We start from the raw sequence: 25,720 nt of genomic DNA on the forward strand, positions 1-25,720 counted from the left end.
TGAACTGGTCAGGCAGATTTGTGAACGCTTTTCCGCCACTCCCACTCATTCCGCTAGGAATACGCAAGCTCAGGCAACAGTCTCTCAAGATGATCCTAGTTGCTCCCACATGGGCACGGCAGCCATGGTTCACCACACTTCTCGAACTCTTAGTTGTTTCACACCAAAAACTGCATCTCTCCCCGAAGCAGAACCATGGAGAGATAAGACACCCAGATCCAGGTCAGCTGAATCTGGCAATCTGGCTCCTGTCCTAGAGTTCGGTTACCTTAACCTTCCAACAGACTGTATGAACATCATCAAAGAAGCCAGACGTCCTACAACTAGAGCCTGTTATGCAGCAAAATGGAAAAGATTTGTCATTTACTGCAATAATGATAAAAACCGATCCACTGGATGCTTCATTCCAGAACATCATTTGCTATTTGCTGCATTTACAAAGATGTAATCTGGCATATTCATCCATAAGATTACATCTAGCTGCTCTTGCGGCCTACCTACAAAACAGATAATACCTGTTGCTGTTTAGAGTACCTGCAATCAAAACCTTTATGGAAGGCCTTAAAAGAATAATTCCTCCCAGACTGCCACCCTCTCCGGTGTGGAATCTAAACATTGTCCTTACCAGGCTCATGGGTCCCCCATTTGAACCTCTACACAAATGTGAACTGCAGTTCCTTACAATGAAAGTAGCTTTCCTAGTTGGAGTCACCTCCCTCAGGAGAGTAAGTGAGATCCAGTCTTTAACCATACAAGAACCATTCTTACAAATAAATCATAACAAGGTGGTTCTTAGACCAAATCCAAAATTCCTTCACAAAGTAATCTCTGCTTTTCATTTTAACCAATCCATAGAGTTACCAGTGTTTTTCCAAAACCCAGACTCTGTAGCAGAGAGAGCTCTTCACACACTTGACGTCAAAAGAGCTCTACGTTATTATATTGACAGGACTAAGCCCTTTAGAAAAACAAAACAATTATTTGTAGCTTCCTCACCACCTCATAAAGGACACCCCATCTCCAAAGCTGGGATTGCCAGGTGGTTAGTCAAATTCATTCAGATATGCTACCAAAAGGCTAAACTTGCATTAACAATTCCCCCAAGAGCACACTCAACACACAAACTAAGGGCTTCCATGGCATTCTTATGGAACATTCCCTTACATGACATCGTTAACCCCTTCCATGCTAATGACAAGGCCAGCTCGTCATGCAGTGCACTGGAACTGTGCTTATGACGAGCTGACCTGGTCATGAACAATGGGATATTCATAAGTCCAGCACCCAGCGGGAATTGCCTTAGTGGTTAAGGCAGCAACATGGTCTACAACACACACCTTCACCAAACACTATTGTGTTGACGTGCAGGAAAAGCAACAGGCTTCTGTAGGCCAAGCTGTTCTTAAGACACTTTTTGAATCCACTTCAATGGATCCAGGTGGCCACCGCTAGGGGAGACACTGCTGTACAGTCTATGCAGTAGTATGAATTCTGCAGCTCATATGCCTCGAACGGAAAATGCTACTTAACAGTATGCATCTGTTCTTGGCATGTAGAGCTGCAGAGATTCATAGGCCCACCAACCTCCCCAGAACCTGTATCTGTTCCAGTATTATCTTAATTAGATACATTCACATGGACATCTCTTTTTTTTCTTACTAACTCCATCATTTCCCTTCATGGCGAAAAACAATCTGAGGATGGAGTCAATGGCCATGCGCACTATCACCCAAGGAAGGAGTCCCCTATCTCGTGACTACAAAAGACTTCTTCCAAGACAACAACAAGGTGCAAGCATCCGAGCCCAACACCAGATGGCGATCTATGCAGTAGTATGAATCTCGGTACAAAAGGGGGTGGTGATGGACGGAGCATCTGAATCAATCAAACACTCACACCCAGTCAAAAGATCTGGGTTTAATCCATCACCGTTCTTTAGCCCACTCTGCCACCCCAGTTCAGACATGGCTATATGCAAATCAGTCTGACCCTGTGCCTCATGGGAACAGTCCAGCCCGACCTGCCAAGCCATGTCTTCCCTGGACCGGAAACAAGCTTCCGAGGACCGGTTTCTGGCATTCCAGCCGTCTTCAGCCCAGCTTGCTTGAATCCAGTGGCAAAGTGAGCAAGGGACTCACGTCTGAGCATACCCTGCCACACTTATGGCAGCCAAAAGCGGTACAAAAGGGGGTGGTGATGGACGGAGCATCTGAATCAATCAAACACTCACACCCAGTCAAAAGATCTGGGTTTAATCCATCACCGTTCTTTAGCCCACTCTGCCACCCCAGTTCAGACATGGCTATATGCAAATCAGTCTGACCCTGTGCCTCATGGGAACAGTCCGATACAGAAAAGGGGGTGGTGATGAACAGAGTGTCTGAATTAAGCAGACCACTCTTACCCAGTCCAAAGATCAGGGCTTGATCCATCACCGTTATTTATCTCACTGCCCCATCCCAGCTCAGAACCTGGCTATATGCAAATTAGTCTGTCCCTGGCCCAGTGCATCATGGGAACAGGGCAGACCAAACTACCAAGCCAATTCTTCACCAGAAAGGAGACAAGCTACCGGGGACCGGTTTCTGGCATTTCAGCCTCTTCGGCCCGGCTTGCTTGAATCCTGATGGAGCAGTGAGAAAGGGACTCATGTCTGAGTATACCCTGCCACACCTATAGTGGCCAAAAACGATACAGAAAAGGGGGTGGTGATGAACAGAGTGTCTGAATTAAGCAGACCACTCTTACCCAGTCCAAAGATCAGGGCTTGATCCATCACCGTTATTTATCTCACTGCCCCATCCCAGCTCAGAACCTGGCTATATGCAGATTAGTCTGTCCCTGGCCCAGTGCATCATGGGAACAGGGCAGACCAAACTACCAAGCCAATTCTTCACCAGAAAGGAGACAAGCTACCGGGGACCGGTTTCTGGCATTTCAGCCTCTTCGGCCCGGCTTGCTTGAATCCTGATGGAGCAGTGAGAAAGGGACTCATGTCTGAGTATACCCTGCCACACCTATAGTGGCCAAAAACGATACAGAAAAGGGGGTGGTGATGAACAGAGTGTCTGAATTAAGCAGACCACTCTTACCCAGTCCAAAGATCAGGGCTTGATCCATCACCGTTATTTATCTCACTGCCCCATCCCAGCTCAGAACCTGGCTATATGCAAATTAGTCTGTCCCTGGCCCAGTGCATCATGGGAACAGGGCAGACCAAACTACCAAGCCAATTCTTCACCAGAAAGGAGACAAGCTACCGGGGACCGGTTTCTGGGAACAGTCCAGCCCGAACTGCCAAGCCATGCCTTCCCTGGACCGGAAACAAGCTTCCGAGGACCGGTTTCTGGCATTCCAGCTGTCTTCAGCCCGGCTTGCTTGAATCCAGTGGCAAAGTGAGCAAGGGACTCACGTCTGAGCATACCCTGCCACACTTATGGCGGCCAAAAGCGGTATGCTCAGACGTGAGTCCCTTGCTCACTTTGGCTGGAATGCCAGAAACCGGTCCTCGGAAGCTTGGCAGTTCGGGCTGGACTGTTCCCATGAGGCACAGGGTCAGACTGATTTGCATATAGCCATGTCTGAACTGGGGTGGCAGAGTGGGCTAAAGAACGGTGATGGATCAAACCCAGATCTTTTGACTGGGTGTGAGTGTTTGATTGGTTCAGATGCTCTGTCCATCACCACCCCCTTTTGTACCGCTTTGGCCGCCATAAGTGTGTCATATAGATACATGACTGTAATCAAGCATACTCCTACGATGCAACCCTACCTAGGTGTACCTAGCATGTATATGGGTGTAGAGCCAAGAATCCCCTATTAAAAAGCCAACCCCATTACCTGACGGGAGAGACCGCTGCGTATGTAAGCTTCTGCAGGCCAGGACCTCAGCATCTAGTGTCAGCGTTGATGATTCTCCTCTGCCTATCTAGTGTTGGTATGACTCTTTTATACCATAAAGATAGCCTCTGGGTTCCTTACACAATCTATATGTTGTGAGTATGATTATGAAAATGAGCATAGAACAATACCTGCAATTCTGCAAAGCAATACTTTTGCCCTAGGATGAAGATGGCCATGGTTTTTACACAGTGCATGTTCATGCTGTTATGTACATCATATACAGGGACTTTTCTAAGAACCCTGATGCATAATAAATGAGGCTAGTTTCCAAGAAACCGATCAACATTTATTCAGCACATAACTGGTTAAAAGGTCAGTGCTAGAATCCCTTTGCAGAGCAAGGTAGGACAAATGTAGGTAAAAGATTGTGTAGCTACCTAGGCACATTGGGGCACATAACACCCTCTGTGACAGTGCAGAAGAGAAAAGGCTTCTATGCATTGCCCATGTTTAGATCTGGCTGTAAATCTATGCATACAACTATGCAGCAGTAACGTGGTTTCAGCACTGTCTACAGGTTGTTTCTACCTTTGAGGCAGTAGCACTCCTCTGCAGATCCTCACCGCACCATGCTCCACTCGAGACTAGTTGAAGCCTGCCTTCTTTCTCTAACTGAACTACCGCTCCAGTTTGTGTGTCCAGTCTGTGCATCTATCCATTTTGAAATCTCAACCAACAATGTTATGGTATGGGTTCCCTCTTCACATTAAATTGCTGGGAAGGCTTATCTTGGTCTCTAACCAGAATGCTCTATGAGGCCCACTTTCTAAATAAATCCAGCTAGGTGCAGTCACTGGTACCTTCTCTGACAGTAAACTTCTGTATCCCCCCTCCCTCAGGACCTGGACACAAAGGAGGCAGAAAAGGCGAAAAAAAAGTGGGTGTTGAGGCCTTGTTTCTCTGTGGGCCGCAGCTGTTTTATGTCTTGCACTCTCCGTTTAATACAAACAGGTTTTCATGATCACCCAAAGATAATCGTCCCAACAGGTGCATTACAAGTAAAAAAATATTTTAAAAATCCTCTGTAGTGTGCTTTAATGTTGACAGTCATTATTGTAAAACGTAGACCTATATTATTCAAGAACGTCTGTCTTCATTAGTTAAGAAAAATTCAAAGACCCAGATTGCCACATGTCAGTTGACTTAATTTAAAAGGGGAGGATGCCAGCCTTCACCAATGGGTACAGCTACTGCATCCCACCAAGTCTACAACTACTGCCATGACCCAGGACATGGATGCCGGAAGGGTTAGAGTTGCAAAACCAATTGGAGGTCACCACTCTCGGGGTACAGAGAGGGTGATGTCCCTGAGGATGGGCAGAATTGCAGTTTGACAGGTCCTTTGAGATTAGAGGGGTTCAGTGCCCCATAACCTGTGACTAAAGGAGGAGTCATCCAGTGGAAACACAATCACATCCATTCATTAACTGATTGAAAGTTGCCAGACATCAAAACTAAATCTCGCTATGTCTTGAAGAGAGCTATAGTTTCATCAATGTATATGTGAACCTACATCGGAAAACATCCAAGTAGTTGTCGAAAGGGGGTGGGGGACAGCAGATCATTGAGGGTCCCAACACATTAACCTGTCTAAAGAGGATTTAAATGTGGGAATTGCCGCCCACTGGCACTATTAAGACAGAAATTATGTTGCTAGTGCCAAACTGCCTGATGACCTAAACGTAAGCTCATAGGGAACACTTCTGTGAACTGTGTATGATACTTGAGGTAGAATGAAGGGATGGATAGACCTGCAAATTAGAGGGAGTGTAGAGAGGTGAGGGCTGCAGTTAAGTAATCTTTTAGACTGTTCACTTGTTTCATGAGGCATGTTCTTTTGCGATTACCATAGCCTTTATTTCACTTGTGCTGAAATGTATATTTAGCTTTGCATAATTGATAAGGTCATTTGAAGTGCTTCTGCATTGCCCAATTTATTTAAAGTTTATCTGATTTGCATTCAAAGTATCAGAAATCTTAAGTCACCATGTTATTAAAAAATAATGAAAAATGTTTGATCCACAAAAGAGAATTAGATTGTGCCAACTTAGTTTTGGCATTCAATATTTACATTGTGGTAGATGTGGTAAATAATGGTCCTATTTTTGTTCCAGGGAAGCATGCCATCGAGACATTGTAAATCTTCAAGTGGAGATGATAAAACAGTTCCACATGCAATTGGTATGTTTAACTATTAAATACTGCCATAGGCTCTCAAAAGAAATGGTTAAGTTATTTGCTGTCTAATGCCTAGGTACTTAAACTAAGTTTCTATATTTTTTCTAACTTCTAATTTAACTGATTATTTCCCCTCTCCAGTAATTGTGGACAGCTTAAAAGGCGTATCTTTGTTGTATCCATGATATTTATAGTTGGAATATTTGTTAAAGACTAGTCCATGTATGAAACTGTTTATGATTTGAACTATGCACCTATTTAAGCCAGTTGCTACTATGACACTAAACACCCGAGCATGGCCAACTGGGTCAAGATGGCAGCCCCAGTTTGAGCGGACTCTGTCCCAGCGCCACTAAAATCTGACACGATCCAAACTTTCATTGGGCGCTGAAAATCAGGGATACATGGAGAAAGATATGGAGAATCAGAAGCTTGTGTCTCTGGCCTGACTAGCTGCATGCTTGCCCCAGGATCGCCCCTGGAGCCGGTCAGGTAAGCACCATGAGGGAGAAGTTGTGCTTCGTGCACGAGTGCCGCCTGTCATTGTGGGCAAGTCTGGAGATCCCCTCGACCCTCTTTGCTGTGGCGCTGGAGTGGCAGCTCTTCCATGAGACTCCCTGAGGTTCTGCAGGGCAAGCCTCCTCACCAGGGGAGCTGTGGATCAGCTGCTAGGGGGGCGCAGGGCTCAGCACGGCAACCTAGGCATTACAGACCCTGACATCAGGCCTGTAGGTTGAGTGCAGGGCAGCTGCATTGCAGGAGAGGACCCAAAAGAGGCTTGGAAGTGCCGCTGTCGACCCAAGGCAGGGAACCTGGAGCAGAACTGTAGAAAAACCTGCATTTAGCAAGATAAGTACTTCCAGGCCCCATAATCCTAAACTATGCCACACCGACCACAGGCATGAGTGATAGTGCTTATCAAGACATAAGCCTCTTGGTGCTGTGGCTTCACTAGGGGACAGTCTGCAGCTACAAAGGTGCATTGGTGACTCGGGAACTACTCTGTGACATTGGGGTGTACATTGTGCAAGTGAAACACGTTAATAACGTTTTCACTACTTCCTTTGACACAAAAGGGAGGGACAGTGATTCATCTTTAGTTGGCTGCTCCTGCTACCACGGGCCAAATCACAAGAGACCACCGCATAAAGGACAGGAATAGGATGCACAAACACACTGACCCCAACTGACTTGCATCGATAGCCTTACACCCTGTCCCAGGGACATAAATGTAATTCATGGCTAGCTACATAGATTTTTAAGTGACACCAAAACTAGGCTGGACTAAACTGTGCGGCCACTCTGGACTCGCCCACAAAGTACGGCAATTAAAGAGACAATTTGCTAGAGATATCTAACCGCAGATCCTTACTTTTGAATTTCCCAGCTGGATTTGAAAGATTTGTCTTCGAGCAATACCCTTGTGTGCCATTAAGTGGCATTGGTTGGCCCTGTGTGACGTCATCTGTGTCATCTTCGCCATTGTGACGTCCACCTCGCTGACGTCAGCTCTTTTTTTTTCTGCGCCAGCCAGCGCCTATGCGTGAAGAGTTACCCTCTGTCACTTTTTAAAAGGCTTTTTGTTTTTTTTTCGAAGGTTTTATTGCACGATTTTTGATGTGGAGGTTTTTCCAACATGTCAAAGAAGACTTCTGTATTCAAACCATGTTAATGACGGATCCAGACCTGTTTTGTCTTTGGTGCCTGTAGCGCGACCACGACTTGAAGTCATGCTCAGTCTGCGGGCTATAGCTCCGAAATTTTTGAGGGAGCGTCCCTAAAGCTGCTTGTGGCCTGGTGCTCTGCACAGCATCGTTAGCCCTGAAGGTCTGGGTCCCTGTTGAGAGGAAGGTCTGGGCACAGCTCCGGTAGTCGCTAGTCTTGTTCTCCCACTCAAAGTTGTCGGGTAAGTCAGGTAAAAGGCATAAGAAACAGAAGCGACGAAGGAGCCTCAGTGCTCCAGCCCTCATTCTGTGAAACCTGTGCCTGGGTCTGTTCCGTACTTCCCCGCCTTCCCGAGAGGTGGAGCAACCCCCAACCAGCGCAAATAATTTTATAATGCCAGTTTCCTCATATTAGGGTGGCTAGACCCTCCTGGCGTGCCTTCAGGCCCTGGAGGCTCAAAGGGGGCTCCATTGGGTTCCACGCCAGCGGCTCCGGCGCCAATGATCCCCACCTATGGATCCGGACTGAATGCAGTTCGTGCCAGTGCGACCTTCCCCAGCGCCAGCCCCCGCGCCGAGAGTTCCGGTGGCATCAGCCCCATTCTTATCCCTGACGAGCCCGATCGGCACCTACTAACGCAGATAGCACACTTGGGTCCTAGGTCAGTTCCTCGGCCTATGGAGGAAGATTGGGAGGGTTCGCTGGACCCTTTATAAAACCAGCCTGAATATAAAATGGACTGGTATGTAGAATTGGGTGAGTCCTGTGGACTGGATACCTCCCCAGATTCTGGCCTGCTTTCGCCCCACACTGTGGCTGCGGAGGAGGGAGCTTCTAATACTATGGTGGTGAGAAGGGCAGCTGAGGTCCAGGACCTTAAGCTCCCTTCGGTGAAAGTCAAGATTAACATCTTGACGGAGGTCTTGCAGCTGGGTGTCTCCTCCTCTGGACCTCTCCTGCCATTCAATGTGGCCTTGACTAATGTTCTTATGGGAACCTACTAGAAGCCCACCACAGGAGCTCCTGTGAATAGAACAGTCGCCCGCTACAATCGCCCTGCACCAGGCCACCCAAATTTCCCCACCAAACACCCTACTCCAGAGAGCATGGTGGTCCAAACCTCTACCTCACAAGGTGAATTCCCTTTCCCAGCCCCGGACAGGGAATCCAAGATACTGGATAGTTGAGGAAGAAAATCTTTTCTTCCGACAGCTTTGCATTGAGGGCAATAAACACAGGACACCTACGGGCCGTTCTTTCCACTCCCTGTGGGAAACGGTTGCGCAAGTGCTGCTACAGGTCCCAGAGAAGGCCATCCTCTCCCAAGTGGAATCAGCCAACAGGGATGCGAGAAAGTTCACAATTCGTTGTAGGCTTGACACGACCAACTCGCTGGGCAGAGTGATGTAATAGACGGTGGCTGTTTGACACCATGCCTGGCTTAGAACTTCTGGCTTTTCTGGGAATGTACAGGTTTACCTCATGGACATGCCCTTTGATGGCCCCAGTCTCTTCTGAGACAAAGTAGACATGGCCCTAGAGCACTTTAAGGACTCACAGGCTACGGCCAAGTCCTTGGGTCTCTCAGTGCCCACACACCCATCTGCTTTTCGCCCCATGCCAGTCATACCTCAGCCACACTGACCTGACCTCTGGTTGCTCGAACCACAGGGTCAGAACAAGCCGCACCCACAGCTGCGCAGGGGTTGCTGAACATGCACATCTTTGTGCCAGTCATATCCCAGCCACAAGGCGGTGCAAGTTCAGCAACCTCTGCGCAGCCATGTGCGTGGCTTGTCCCGAACCTGTGTGTCGAGCAGCCAGAGGTCCGGTCAGACCACCTCCCCCCTTCCTTTTTCCCTCGGCCTCCAAAACCTTTCAAGATCATGGGCAGCCAGTTGGTGGCAAGATCAGCAATCACCTCCATCACCGGCAAAACCTCACATCAGACAGGTGGGTTCCTCAGATAGTCCGAAGTGGCTACTCCCTTTCCCTTTGAGACTACCCCTCCCTCCATGCCTCCAGCTTAAGACCAGCAGAGGGAGGATCACCAGGCTTTGCTTAAGGAGGAAGTTATGATTCTCTTGGCAAGAGAGCATAGAAAGGGTTCCGGAGCCAAAAGCAGGCTGTAATTGCTATTCCCGCTACTTTCTTGTCCCAAAGAAGGACTTCGCCTGTTCCCTATCCTAGTCTGTGAGCCCTTAACTACTTCCTCAAAAAGAAAAAGTTCAAGATGCTAACTCTAGCTTGGGGCGTGTCTGCCCTGGATCCAGGAGACTGGACAGTAGCGTTGAACTTGCAGGACGCCTATTTTCACCATTCCGTCTTGCTTGCCCATCGGCGCTACCTGTGGTTTATGGTAGGTCATGAGCACTTTCAGTTTACCATGCTCCCCCTTGGTACTATCAGAGCCCCTCTGGTGTTTGCCAAGGTAATGGCTCATCTGCGCAGATCAGGGGTGGCAGTCTTGCTCTTTCTATATGGCTGGCTGTTGAAGGCGAGTTCGCCCCGGGCTGCTGTATCCCACCTCCAGACTATGGCAAACTTTATGCACTCACCGGAGGTTCTCTATCTACATGCCAAAGTCACACCTAACTCCCTCTCAAACGTTCCTTTTCATTGGGGCTGTTCTGAATATGGTGCAGTTTCGTGCCTATCCTCCCGAACTGCAAGTCCAGGATATTCAAGCTATGATACTGATGTTTCAGCCTGTGTTCTGGATTTTGGTGAGAATGATTCTGAGGCTGCCGGGCCTTATGGCCTCCAGCATCCTGCTAGTGACACATGCCGGATGGCATATACAGGCTCTGCAGTGGGACTTGGAGTTCTAGTGCGCACTGCATCAAGGGAATCTCTCCAACATGGTCCAGTTCTCGGAGTGAACTGCACAGAACCTGCAGTGGTGTCTAACAGACTGCGAACAGGTCAGAGGCAGACACCTCTCTCTTCCTCAACCAGACCACCCAGTAGTGCCAGATATGTCACTCCTGGGATGGGTCGGCCCTCTGTGAGAGGTGGAGATCAGAAGACTCTGGTCTCCGGCAGAATCCAGACTTCACATCAACTTGCTTAAGCCCCGAGCGATTCGCTTGGCATTGAAAGCCTTCTTCCTTCAATCAAGGGAAAGCTTTTTCAAGTGTTCAGTGACAACACCACTACCATTTGGTACTGCAACAGGGCAGGATGTGGTTGTGGACCCTTTGTCAAGAGGCCCTGCGTCTCTGGAAAAGCAGGGCATTTCCCTGAAGGTTTAATACTTGGCAAGTTCTCTGAATGTATCAACAATGGAGGGAGCAAGAAGGGCAATATTTAGTACGGGGTCCACTGTATACGCCCTTGAACCATTACAACAAAATGAAATGCACTGTTCCCCAGGAAGAGGTACTAAAACGGCGTAACCAAGCAAAAAAAGCAGCGTGCAGGGGGAAGAAAAAAAGGGGGGATTCCCCTTTTCGGAACTGAAACCCTCACACACCCAGCAAGCTAGGTGTCATGCTTCATCATATGGGTTCTGCTCCTTGTCAGACTGGTGCTGCAATGTCTGACGGGCACCCATAAAGGGGCTCTTTATCGGAGATCTTTTGTTCCTGCCAGTTGGTGCATGTTGGTATGAGGGCTTCAGGGAAAGTGTAGACGTAAGTGAGAGTGGTGAAGGTTAAAAAAGGTTAGTGAATCCACGACAATCTTTATTGGTGTTGTACACCACCTTACTTCAAACAGTGAGGTGAAAACACACGCTGGTGCAAAGATCCAGCCGTGTGTATCCTACCTAAAGGTCGACATGGACATGTTTCATGCTTTGAGAGCAATTCGTCAGGACCTACAATATTATAGTGCTGCACAAACAGGAAGGGGAAATACTACCTTCCTCTAGAAGTTGAACTGCAGACCAGATGATCCTGCCCTGTCTAAGTGGGACCTAAGAAAGGACGACATGAAGGGAAAAGAGTTAACCCTCCATAAGCTCTATAGTCAGTACAGGTCACCACAGCTTAGTTACAATGTTTTAGGACAGTGGGTAGGGAGCGTTGGGGTACCCATTCTGTACCATCAGATTAAAAGTACACAGTGATTGTGTTTAACAATCGGTTAAAATCAAAGAGAGACCAAAGCAGTGGGAATCAGTGCGACTATGGTTTACTGTGACTCAGTTGTGAACAATAAAATGTGTCAATCATTGCTCGAGTATCTCACCCCACTAAGACCAATATGGGCGTATCTGGTCTTCTCTGTAGTGCACGGCACCTGGGTAGTTGGTACCTTGGAAGGAAGCGGGGGGGGGGGGAAGAGATATCGTGAGAGAAACGGTAATTGGCCCCAATGGAGAGTGCCATAATCAGACCCACACACTGGGGGCGCGTGGCGGAAACCCCGACGGTGGACATACCAAACTCACATTCTGCTCGCGGAGAGACAGTGGGGACCGCCATCAGAATATGTGGGCAGCACGATCGTGCACAACTCCGGAGGCCCCGCGCCCACCCCATCAACCCAGGAGTTAACGAGGGGGAGACGCGAAACCCCCGCAGCAGACGCTCACATGCAGCGCACAACACCCGGCAAAGGCTCCCTGGTTCTTCGCGGCATCAAGGAGATGAGGCATACCGCGACTCTGGAGCAATCGCAGCGTCACCCTCAATTCAAGGAGGCTGCGGTCTGGCAGCAATGGAGGTCATTGCAGAGGACGGACCCTGTGGGGGCCGCTTACCTGTCCGAAGTACGGAACACACCGTGTCACCTACCCGCACGTAGGGGTCGGGGAGAAGCCGGTGCACTGTGGCACACGGGAACTTTGATATTTAGCTAGTCGTGCCGGAACTCCCGTGACCGCAAGTCACGTGGGGGGCTGGGCGATTGGAGGTTACGCACACGTCAGGGCGGGGCCAGCAGGGCAAGGCTCCAATGCAAGGCCCGTGTGAGCCCCGTATCACAGTGGCAGCCATGTTGTAGTGTGTGTAGGTGCCGATCGAGACAACCCACCAGGCAGAGTTATGTCACAAGACGCTCGTGAGATAGGCGTAGAAGATTATAAATTGTGTAGCACAGGGATGCCAATGTGTAAGACATGCCGGAGGAGGTGCTGATGTGTGATTTTTATTGTTTCTTTGTAAATGCGGGTAACCAACCCAAAGGGATGATACAGAAGGGCAGGATAGCCCGCCTCTAATTCGATCATGTAAACAGGAATAGAGCCTGTTAATGTGAATGGTATCCGGTCTAAAGGGGGTTATAAGGATAGTCGTTAGGACCCCGAAATATCAGGGTAACGGTAGGCCAGTAGGGCGGCCTTTGAGGGCATGGTGGATATCCTCCCCCCTAGAGGTGTAGTCCTGTATTGCATCTCAGGAATGCATATTCCTCTGTGAGGAGATTCATAAATATAGTAAACACATGGTAGTGTGGTTAACAAGGGACAGTGAATTCAGGCCCTAGTAAGACAACCCCAAGGAATGGAGTCATTAAGGCCGTCGGAATCAGTACCTAAGCGGTGGACCCACCTCTGCTCTATCCTGAAGAGCGCCTGGTGAGTAATCTGCTGATGTGCTTCCAGTATCGTCCACCGCAGGCTGTCTGCTGAGTGATTCATTTCCATATAGTGGCTGTAAAGCCTTGTGTGTGTTCTGTGGCATCTAATGTTGCTCCTATGCTCAGTGATACACAGCTTGACCAGTCTCATGGTCATGCCTACATATCTCTTCCCACAAGGGCAGGTGAGGAGATAAATGCACCTGGGGTTGTTGCGGTTGGTGTGTCGCTTTTGTTTCCACATGAAGGTCTCGGTGAGTTTTAACTCCTTGCTAGGGCTGGTTTGCTTGCAGATGGAGCATCCGCCACAGGGAAAGTGACCTGTCACTGGGGGCATATTCCAGAGGGTCCTCTGAGTGACCACTTCCCTATTCTTTGGCCTGGTGTGTATTAGTTGATCTTTAAGGTTACCTGTACGTTTGAATGCAATCCTGGGGCGGGGGAGTGAGAGGTCACCCGAGTTAATGATGTCCCTGTGTTTGTTTATGGTCTTCTTGATGTGTGTGGAGTGTTTAGTAAAGGAGGTCACACAGGTAATAATTTCAGACTGTTCCTTGGTTCTTGTTTCAAGGAGAGTTTCTCTGGGATTGTTCATCGCCCTTTTGTACGAGTTGTGAATTTGTCTGTGAGGGTAACCCCTATCATGAAGTTTATGTTGAAGTAGTTTCGCTTCTTTTTTTAAATCAACCATGGTGGAACAGTTCCTCCGGATTCTGAGGAACAGCCCGAAGGGTAGATTGTCCCTCAGGGATTTGGGGTGGTGGCTGTTATAAAGTAGAAGACTATTCCTGTCTGTCTCTTTTGTGTGTAAGGTCATACTCAACCCACTATCGGAGAGCCAGATCCTGAGGTCCAGGAAGGGAATGTTAGTGTCTGAAATGGTACTCGTGAACCTGAGGAAGGGGTTCTGCATGTTAATCCATTGACAGAATGCTTGACAAGTGTTTGCGTTACCCTTCCATAGTATCAGGATATCATCGATATACCTGCGCCAGAGGGAGAGGTTTTCTCTGTATGGGTTTTGGTCACCCCAAATGATGTATCCTGAAAAACAGCCATATAAATACAGGCCAGACTCGGGGCGAATGTACTACCCATCGAGGTACCCTGTATTTGATGGTAAATCTGGGTGCCATATTCGAAAAAGTTCTCAGTGAGAGCAATTGATGCACATTCCATTATGAAGGAAATTGGTGTAGAGGAAGACCAGTCTTCTTTTAGCAAGGCCATCTCCACAGCCTCTAAGGTAGCTTGTTGTGGAATGCTGGTATAAAGTGCTTCCACATCGAGGGTAACAAGGAGGTCTACCCCCTCCCTACCCTCGATGCTGTCAATCAGGCAAAGGACATCGCTTGTGTCTTACAGGAATGACGATTTTCGTCACCAGAGGCTGTAGGAATTTGTAAACAAACTTCGACAGCGGTTCAAGTAGAGATCCAATGCCAGATACTATGGGTCTGCCAGGTACAGGTGTCGTGCCCTTGGGGATCTTAGGCAAGGTATAAAAATACGGTTTCCGAGGGTTATCGGACACCAAGAATGAGGCCTCATTTTTGCTGATCCACCCATTCGACTCCCCTTCCATAACCAGAGATGTAATGCGGGCAGAGAGTCTGGGCGTAGGGTCTGTAGCGAGTGGAGTGTAGTGTCTCGTGTTGGAGAGTTGACGTCTACATTCGTTGTCATAATCTCCAGCTGACTGAATCACTAGACCTGTGCAACTGTACTGTATATTAATACGAAAAGCATTCAATAGCTTGTCGTAGATGTATTTATTTTAGGTCCTGTGACATGTTATTTGGGAAGTCATCCTATCTTGAATTCAAGTCTTATATTCTGGTCCCATGGCCCAGCTTAAAATGGGGAGGTAGATCTTTGAACTCCAGTTGGTCCAAAGGGGTACTGGACAGCATTGCCCCCTCCCCATTTCTTTTTACTCTTGCAATGGAACCGCCGGCTAGTCATGTGCACCAAACAGGGGTGAAACATGGCCTTGACATGGTGGAACAGAGGCACTCAGTCTGATTATATGCTAATGATATCTTGTGATGTCCACATGTTTGGGGCTGGTACTAAAGTCTCTGGAAGCCTTTAGCAAGATGTCTGGATTGGTCCTTAATCAAGCCAAATTCTGCATGTTCCTTTTAAAAGATCGCTGTGCCCAAGATCTCAACGAGGATGTACTATTGAATTGTCCATAGAATTACACACATTCATATATCTCAGAGCCAATTTTTACAAACATTTTAATCAACGTCAATGCCTGGAACCTAGACAGAGCACTCGATTCTCCTTGAGCCTCATTAGTATTCTAGGAGAAGCTCCCTTTATCTCCATTGGGGCATATTGTAATCGCCATAGAGGTGGTTCTTCCAGCTACTAAAATTGTATATGCCTATCTTTGGGTACCTAAGTAGCCCGTTAGTGGAGTTGTATTTGTTTATTGTTTCAATTAATTAAAATTGTTAACAAAAGAAAAAAGGCTGGTTGGAGAATGCTCCGTCCAGACACTTTTTTGAACATAAATAAAACATGATCATTTCATTTAACAAAACTGTTAGTAGAATATAAAACATAATCATTTCTTTAAAACATTCTGGTGATTAATAGTTTAAGTAAAAAGGGGGACCGCAAGTTTAAAACTACAGTTTGTCTCAAGTCTTTGACTGAGTCGTTATGTATTAGTTCTTTCACCTTGTGGGCAATTTTTGCTAATCTTGCGAGTTCCATTGGGATCTCCAGCTTAAAGAGAAGTTTCATTGCATCTAAACAGGTGCGTATCTCATATTTTAAAAACAAGGGCTTCAGTAAAGTGCGACGTGCGTTATTCAAACGGTGACATATACAGACCATGTGGGCCATGGATTCCTCATACTGGTGGCACAATCTGCAAGTAGTAACAGCCTCTAATGTTTTCCAACGGCAGTTGATGTCTTTTATCGGTAGTACCATCAATCTTACTGACAGAAGTTGCTTTAAAATTGACTTATTCAGGGCAGAGTCAAGGTATGGCAGGCTCCATTTATCATGGAAGGAACTGGTTAATAGCCTGATGTTGCTGCTGGAGGACTCCAGTTCCTTCAAGTCCTCTTCCTTAGATAGCAATCTGACTTGTTTCTTTAGAATGTTTTTTAAGGTTCCAGGTTGATAAATAAATCCTGCCAGTTGGACAAGTCTAGGTGCAATTCAGTGCAAGAAGTTAGAAGGCCGTTGGCCCACGAGTTGTTACTTTTCACAAAGATTTCCTTCAAGATTGCCTTCATTGTGTTTGGGGGGGGGGGGGGGCAGCACAGACCCCTCGGTAGTACCAAACAAACGATGCCCAGTGTTCATAGCGCTGTTTTTTTAGCCCAAATTATTTAAGGCGTACCAAGGTGTTTCGAGCATGGGCAGGTATATGAAAGATCTGTTTAAATGCCTGACAATTGGCGCGTTCCATGATGTTGATTGATGCCGCGGGAAATGCTAGTTGGCCGTATCTAATCGAGGGGAGTAACTTGGCTCTTATAACCTTTCTAATGGGTCCAGTTGTCGGACTACTTAGTTTGGAATTCAGTTTGCAGAGGGCGTACGTCACTGCCTTGCCTTTTGCTTCAATGGATGCAGTGTGTTCTGCAGACTTCCCACTGCTCATGATCCAAACCCCTAAGTAATTATATTTAGTTGTTGTTTCTATTTTCAGGTTACCCATTCTCCACTGTTTTTTTTGTATATTCGTATACTTCCCAAAGATTACTACCTTTGTTTTCCCTACATTTGCTCTTAGGTCATTTTCATTGTTATAGGTGTTTAATGCATCTAGTATTCGTTGCATACCTGTTTTGGTATGATCCATAAGCACCATGTTGTCTGCATACTGCAGTAAAAACAGTTGGTAGACCCAATTTTAGGAGATAACAAATTGGCTTTGGAAATTGTTTTGCCGAGGTCTGCAGTGTAGAGGTTAAAAAGCAAGGGTGCCAGTACGCACCCTTGTTTTAGACCACGGTCTGTGTAGATTTTTTTGGTCACCGAGTTCGTCGTTACTTTCACTTGTACCCAAGTTCCGGTGTAGAGAGCAATGATTGCTTTCAACATGGTAATCGGAATCCCCCAATCTTGTCATTTCCTCCACAGCAAATTCCTGTTGACGCCCTTGAATGCTGCAGAATAATCCACAAAGCATGCGAAGAGTGGATTTGGCGTTAGCGGAGTTGGTGTGAAGTTCTGGTGGGCACAACGAGGTTCTCAATAAATTATTTCTCACTATATACAGTGAAGACCTGGGAGCATCAGATTGTGAGCCCTACTGCCTTGCAGTGCAGCTACAAGGTGTCATGACTTGGACTGCTGCAAATGTGGGATACCAGGGCCATTCTGTGTAATGCAACCATCTTAGAAAGAGTACTGAAGGATTGCCTCAATGCCACATAAACTCCTCCCTTCCCTCAGAGTGACACCATTCTGCTGGTTTAGGTAAGTTGGCACAGCGGGTGATTTTGTGAACTGGACTTGCTGTTGTAATGCCCATCTAGATTCAGGAGAGCGTGGTGGACACCTAATATGGCAGTTATACGATTTGAGAACCCTTATGACATTTGCAGAAATCAGAGCAGGATATGATCTGTATGTTGGGCAGTTTCTACCAAAACTCGGCTGTCCACAAAGCCAGAGTTGGTATGTGGACTAAATTAGCAATGAGCCAGAAACCAATAACATCTTACCCATAGTACAAATCTGTGGACCTCATTACCATAGAATACTATGTATAACCAGGTAGTGAACTTCTCAAACATTCGAACTAGGTGAGACTGTGACCTCGAACAAAAACTCTCCGAACACGACTGGTTGGCGGTTCTCCATTATATAGCTAAAGACTCCAGCAATGCACGGTCTAAAATGCTTCATTTCAACTACGTGCACTGCGCATACCTAACATCTGTCTGGTTGCTCAGGATGTTTCTTAATGTAGCTATCCGCTGTCCCAGATGATACCAATTTTTTTTATCTCATGACATGGGCGTGCAATGTTATTCATTCGTTTTGGGGCAGTTTTTGTGAACTGTAACAAGACTGAATGATGATCAACTGAATTGCTGTTTGCCTTTATGTAATCATATAAACCCAATAAAGATTAAAAAAATTAAAAAGCTGTCAATCAGCACGTAATGGACTGTAGTCTGTAGCCGCATCTCCATTTTTCAGAGGATAAAGGTGGTATGCGCTACGCCACCCATCATTAATCATGTTCAACAATGAGCAGCAACAGACAACTATTTTTTTATTTTTAGTGTTTAATAGTTCTGCTACTTTCTAAAACTATTTTCATAGATTGAACATGTCTCTATTTGAAAGTAAATTAACCCCTTCATTTTTTTTGCTCTCTTGGAATCGATTACTGAGGTGTATGTGAAAGACATCTACTCTGCTGTGACCTCAAAGAAAATCCAAATAATACAGGAAGACCTACTCTTCTAATGCTCACCTCCCCCTCTCTTAAGTAGCAATTACAACTCTCGGGTACTGCAGCACTGTAGATAATGTACCCTCAACTACACTTATCAACTGCCTTCTTCCTATATCTCTTTTCTAATGAACCTCCCTCATCCCATTTTGGTTATGGTTTCACTATTTATTCTTGATGCACTTACACGTCTACTTCTATATCTAAGTTTATGTCGGCAAGGAAATTAATATTCCTATCTTGTGCCTCCTGTCTCTAAAAAGATGTGCTTAACTTCAACATTATATTGGCTCTGGTGCTTTTTTAGATCTCACCTACACAGCACGTGAAGTGCTACAAGACATATTGTTAACAATTCTGTGGGCTTACAACCCGCCCACAGCATACCATTAGTTGTTTCTGCTGTCACAAATTTGCAACCTTTGGATTGCTTAGCTCCTGTAGTCTTCTCTTTCTTTCTTTCTTGTGTAAGTTCTTCCCTGGAGCATGGACCAAGTACATGTTCTTCCTTGTCTTTGTTTGTCCTCGTCTGTTTGCAACGCCCTTTTTTTTTTTTTAAGTGTTTCAGTATTATTCTTGGACATGCAATGTGCAACATAGTCATATCGCTTTTTATTTGTGTTCCTTTCACCCCATCTGCTGTCTCTATTGACGATTTAGTTGCTTACACCCCCAGCTGTACTACTCTACTCCACACCACTTCATTTCGCGCACCACCACTCTACTCTATCCCACTCATGCCACTCTCTGCCACTTTACTTTGTCACTCTACAACATGCCACTCCATTAGACTCTACGCCACTCTACGCAACTCTGATCCACGCCACTCTACACCGCTCCACCCCACTCTTTGCCAGCCGTCTACATCGCTCTACGCCTCTTCTCGCCACTACTCTACACACTGAGGGCAACTCTATGCCACTACACAATGCTACTCTACGTTGCTCAGTTCTCTGTGACTCTATGCCACTCCACTGTACAAACTACTCCACCCTACGCCATTCCACTATATGCCACCCTACACACCACCCTACCCTAAGCCACTCTATGCCACTCAATGCCACTTCACTCCACCCTATGCTCTGCTACTCTACCCCACCCCACAGCACTCTTTTCCACTCTACTCTATGCCACTCTACTTTGATACTCAACTTTAAGCCACTCAAGTCAGGCCTACACCACTCCACACAGTGCCACTCTGCGGCACTCTACACCACTCAGCTTTACCCTAGGCCACTGTATGCCACTCTACTCTATGCCACTCTACTGTTGCCACTATACTGTACTCAAATCTACTCTACTTCTTTCTTCGCCACTCCATACCAGTCTGACATTACACCCAGGCCTATGCCTCTCCACTCTATGCCAGTCTATGTGCCACTCTATTCTTCCACTCTACTCCGTGCCACTGTACGCCATTCTTATCTACACCACTCCTCTGTACACTCCATTCTACACGATTCAGGTCTACCCTAGGCCACTGTATGCCAATCTCTGCTACTCTATTGTACGCCACTCCATGCTACTCCACTCCAATCTACTCTACATCACTTTACGCCACTCCATTCCAGTCTAAACCACTCTATGCCATTACACCCAGGCCTACACCACTCCATTCTACTTTGTGCCACTGTACACCACTCCCCTCTACACCACTCCACTCTACACCACTCCACGCCCCCAACACCTATCTCCTCCCCTTCACACCAATCCCCTCCCCTTCACACCAATCCCCTTCCCTCCGTGCCACTCCACTTTGTAACTTTACGCCACACCACTATTAGCTGCGCTGCTGTACAATCTGGCTAAAAAAATATTGGCAAAAGCAGTAACTCCCACATCTGCAAGACCTATTGGCTTTGCCAATGCTTGCTTTCTGCTGCTCAAATGTTAAGTCCCTCAGAGATTCCTCACCTTCGAGAAAAAGCCCCTGACCGCCTTTTTCACCACCAATTTACTTTTTGGAGGTTTTTTTGATATTCCATTCATCCTGTGACTTTATAGAAGGAACCCATGTATAGCCTGTTAAAAGATTAATTTTACTCCTGATTTCATATCTTTTTTTGTGCTGAATACAGGTATTGGCAATTTAAATAATGCTTCTGCAGTTTGGGGCAATGTTTTAATCCTGAATTTAAAATTCTTAAGAACAAAAATGTACATGTTTTCTTAACTTTGCTATTAACAGTTGTTTTTTTCTTTCAGAACGAAATGCATACTTTGCTTGAAAAGTATTCGGTGAACGAAGGCCTAATTTCAGAAATTGAAAAGCTCAGAGAGGAGAACAAAAGATTGCGAACAAACTTTTGAAAGTTGCTCATGGAGAGATTTTTTACGTGCCTTATTCGGTGCTTAGTACCTTGGATTGTTCAAACTTTTTCAACAGCTCGTTTGGTTTTTAGACCCATCTATTAATCGTCAAAGGCTTTTATTATTGCAGTTTTACTTTCTTCTATTGTACATTGTATCTTCGTTTACACCATATTTTTGCGGTGTAAATTAAAAACGGACAACTATTAGTAGTGTCATGCATGACCTCTTTTTAATGATGTATATAATGACCCCTTTTTAATGCTGTAAATTGTATTTTATAAATACTGGTGTTTTTTTAATTGATTTGTGCTTTGTACATGTATAGACAGTAGAAGCCTATATTAAGAATTACATAATCATTTAACCAAAAAAGAATTAACCAAATATGCCTGCAGTTGTCTTCCGTTTATATTAATTTGTCAGTAGGGGAAAAGGCTCCCTTCTGTACAGACTACTAACATACTTTCAAAGTAATGAAACCTTCCATTGTCAGACTTGACTTATCTTCAATGCAATAGTGCAATAGGAACAGTTTCTTTCACATCATTATAGTGTTTTACATAAGTATGACTGGTAAATAGGATCCATTCCTCTATTTGCGTAGGTACCCACAGAGGCCCATCAACCCTGTGTAAAATCCCTACCAACAGTTCTTCCTCCTCGGCTCGCCTGTCGCATTTGTGTTAGCAGCTCTCTGTCAACAATGTGGCATTCCTCATTAACATGTATGTTCTTGCTTTAATGATTTTAGCATGATCCATATATTTGAGAATGCTATTAGTAATCTCAATAGATATCAACTGTATTAAAATAAGGTTCTGTTATAGACCTCATCAAGATTGGGAAGAATCCTAATTGAATACCCAACCCCAAGGTATTATTACATCTGTCAGTTTTTGTTAATAACCTCTTGTAGGCCTCGCAAATACCTACCTTTTCTTCATTCTCACTTTCGGTTACCTTCGTATTCATTCGATGGTGGGGCAATGAAAGTGCCATCTTAGTTTAGACGAACTCTTTCCAAAAAAGGAATAATGTTTTATAAGGTGTTACAAAATAGATTGTTCCAGTCTATGCTCAATACACGTAGGGTTTGGCCCTTAGGGAAGCAGGTACATAAACTGGACACAGGACTTTTATAAGGGTGCCTTGGCATGAAGTGAAATAGTTGAATCTGCCCCTGCTAGAGAAAATAAAATTGGCCTGTGGTCACAAGCTTTTCACATTCAAAGGCAGATGGGGGTCTGTGATTAGTGCAGTCTCTTGAAATAGATCAAAAAGACACGGGTAACTGGATGTATAAAATAGGGGTTGCCACCAGCTGATCTTTGCAGACTTCCTGAACACTACTTTTTGTTGCCTTACTGAGATGGGGGGAAAAGACTTGACAGAGAAATCCGAATGCTGTCTTCCTTTTGCGAGGTGAAAGTTTTCATTCAGGTTTTAAGTGCATGTCCATTGCACTAAGTAGCACTCCATTCAGCAAGTAACCATGAGATAATCCTTGGAAGCTACCCCATTGCTCTCTAGGAGAAAGCACATTCTTAAACTATAATATTTGCTTTTGATCATATCCACAAGCCGTAGAGTTGGGGTATAGTAGGGCAATATAACCGCGTATGTTTTGGGAATATTCTATCTAGGTTTATATCAGAATTATAGTTTATTAAGTATGAGTTTCAGTAGAAGGTAATATCAACTCTCAGGACGTAAGTAACAAGGTCACGATGGCAACTAAAAGCAATGGTGAAACAAATAGCTTTTCTTATAGGTAAACTTGGTATTAAGTCTGCACATTTCACAGAACAACAATATATTGGCCTCGTTGTAAATTTAAGGATCACATATGAACGATCCCAACTATTTAAAGAGTAACAATTTGGCGAAACAAGATAAATGTCTCGCCTTTCTGCGACTACTAAGCATTTACTTTGGCGATTCAGCCATACAATCTGCCGTTATTCCTACAACTGTAGTTTATGTAGGAAAAGGGGAGATTCAGGCCAGCAGATTGTCAGTTTCATTGAATTTTGTTTCTAGGCTATTTGTTAATCATTACATTTGTGCACTACTCTTTTTGGCTATGAAGGCGGTTTCCTTTATTTCATTCACTTCACACGTTTCCTTTCATCGATGGTGTTTAGACATAACTGGAGTACATTCTAGATGAAGGTTACATTTCTAATTTGGTCTCCAGCACTATTGGTCTGTGAGGTGTATAGTTTTTGTTTTTGCTGATGTGTACTTCCCTGGGTACTTTTTGTTGTTTACATTAATTGTCACTTACACTTGACAATCTTCGTGTTTTATAAGGTTTCTATTTAGTGTCTTGCTCCATATAGTTAGGTGTTCAGAGAATGGTGATGGGGATTGTGCCCCAAGAATTTTCCTTGGTTATCTCTATGACATTGACTCTTAAATACTATTTGGTTTTACAATTTGCAATGTGGATTCTAAATTCCCCTTGATTCTCTTGAGTATGCCCCCCATATCAGATGAGCTTGAAACTCTGTGCCTTTTTACACCTTCCAGGATAACTCCTGGTCTCTCTAGCAGGTGATGCCTCCTGTACTTAGTTTAGCGGTTTTATGTTGTGTGTCTCGATCAAGATGGCTGCCCTTGTGTCATACCAGTAACAAAGCATTCACTCATTCATGTGGTGGTGGCTTCTCACAACCACCACTGATAATCTATTTGCTCTTGTGGTAACTTGTCTATTCTTTTAACCCTGCTCCTCATTTTCATACATTTAGTGGGTCCAGAAGGGGTATTTGATAACTTGGGGGTCGCATGCTGCATGGTTACTGTCATTTCCACCATCATGCGGCCTGCATGAGGGAACAGGTGGGGAGGGCAAGACGTTGCTAATATGAAACAATTGTTCTGCCCTCTAGTGACCAAATTTATGCGAGTCACATAGCTGTAGGCTCGAGCCCTTCTCTGCAGTGACCTTTGTATTTGTGATGGCATAATACTTAAGCATTGTGAAGGGAATTTAAGTGGTGATCCTATATTTCCACACAGCTTTTGAGCATGAAGTAGAACACCATTCCGCCACGAGAGCGCTGCAATGGGTGCAGACTGCCGTCTCAACTAAGGGTTGGAGACTGACTGTCTGTGCGTTGTACTACCATGCATGAATTGTTCTCACACTATTTCCACAGGGCAGTGCAGGCTTTCTAGCCTTTTCATAAGGTCCTACGTCTGCGCTTCTATGTACATATTATCAGCATTATCTAACTTTCAATACTGAATCTTCTACTACCATTTGTATTCAATATTCTCGGGGATTTGTTGTAGCACGTTTTCAGGGCTAAGAAGCCCTAATAGTATGCAGCTACTGTGACTTGGTTAGTCACATCCTCCTTGAGTGAATGAAGAAGAATTTCTGGGTGGAAGGACCCAGTCAATTAAAGGCGGATACAGCCCACGCATTTGAGACCTTTGTGACCTATAAGCCTCACCCAATGTTTTATTTTGACAAATAACAACTGTGCAAATTTTGTGTAAAACTGCTTCAAATGCAACATTGTAGTTATATTTTTTATAACAAAACAAGCAGAGGGGGTGAGTGATGCAACAAACCTTCAACTGTACACGAAGTGCCTTTTTTCATTATAAAAAAAAGGTGAGAACCATAATTTGTTCAGTCAATGTTTTAATATCAGCATTGTTTATTGAAAGACGCACCTTCTTCTATTTTTGTGAGAATTTGATAACAAGACAGTTTAATACTAGACTATTTTTGTTGAGTGTGAAATCTAATTTTATAAACTTGCCTGAAATGTTCATGTGTACAGCAATGTATTTATTTACTTAAAATAGAATTTCTTAAGTATTTTGTAAGGACCACTAACATCCAGTTTGTGTTAAAATGTCTTTTTAACATAAATAAGGTTCTTAGCAGAAATCACATGCATAAAAATAATAATTTACTTTTGTAAAGTAATTGATTGTCTGCTGAGTAATGCATGTTACGGTTTGGATATTCTGAAAATATTGTTTTTGGGGTATTGAATTCAATTTGGCCTTTCCTTTATTTATTTATATATATTGTTCAAAATGTATTTGATTTTTCCTTTGTAATGTATTCTAAACTGCAAGGAAATTCTGATTATATATTTTGATATTTCTAGCTGTGATACCCTAGAACATGCATTTCAATAAAAAATACTTGAAACTCATTGTAGAAGTCACTGTTTTTGTTTCAGTTCTAAGAGGTTTTTGGCAATTGTATTCATTTTTCTGCTGCATCCACTCTTAGTTAGTTCAAATGTTTCACACTAGCATGGTTATTAAGACCTTTAACTTTGCATTACCGTAAAGGGTACCACTCTTCAGTTGGTTGGTCAAGTATGGACTTGGGCTTGAGCAGTATGACCCTATAAAAGAAACGTTAGCCAAGCCAATTGTTTGCTTTTTGCATAATAGATTTGTTTAGGTACTGGGGGCAGGTTTGCTGTGGATTTAATGTGTGTGACTTGGAAGACGGGTGGTAAGGTGTGAGGCACGGTTTAGGAAGGACCTGACAAGTGATTGGTTCTGTGACAAGCTTTAAGGAGTGAATACTTTAGTCCAAAATTATGCTTGGGTTTGCTTTTGGAAGTTGCATTAAAAGACGTTTTTGTGTACAAGGAGCAGACCTGAAAAAATATATTAATGTGTTCATTTCACTTTTTCTGCTTTCAGCAA

At 44.9% G+C, this 25,720-nt stretch overlaps 1 protein-coding gene across 3 annotated transcripts in view; it reads left to right on the forward strand.

Moving 5' to 3' along the window:
* The window catches only part of NEDD1 (NEDD1 gamma-tubulin ring complex targeting factor), a 383,820-nt gene extending 358,608 nt beyond the window's left edge, over positions 1–25,212 (forward strand). For all 3 annotated transcript variants that reach the window (XM_078677984.1, XM_078677985.1, XM_078677986.1), the window contains exons 14-15: positions 6,018–6,084; positions 20,921–25,212. In XM_078677984.1, coding sequence (XP_078534110.1) covers positions 6,018–6,084; positions 20,921–21,025 — 172 coding nt within the window. In that variant the 3' untranslated portion in view covers positions 21,026–25,212. The remainder of the gene's footprint in view (positions 1–6,017; positions 6,085–20,920) is intronic.
* Positions 25,213–25,720: the final 508 nt, after the last annotated feature.

Source organism: Lissotriton helveticus, chromosome 1_1, assembly GCF_964261635.1.
Source record: "Lissotriton helveticus chromosome 1_1, aLisHel1.1, whole genome shotgun sequence".
NCBI classification, from domain to species: domain Eukaryota; kingdom Metazoa; phylum Chordata; class Amphibia; order Caudata; family Salamandridae; genus Lissotriton; species Lissotriton helveticus.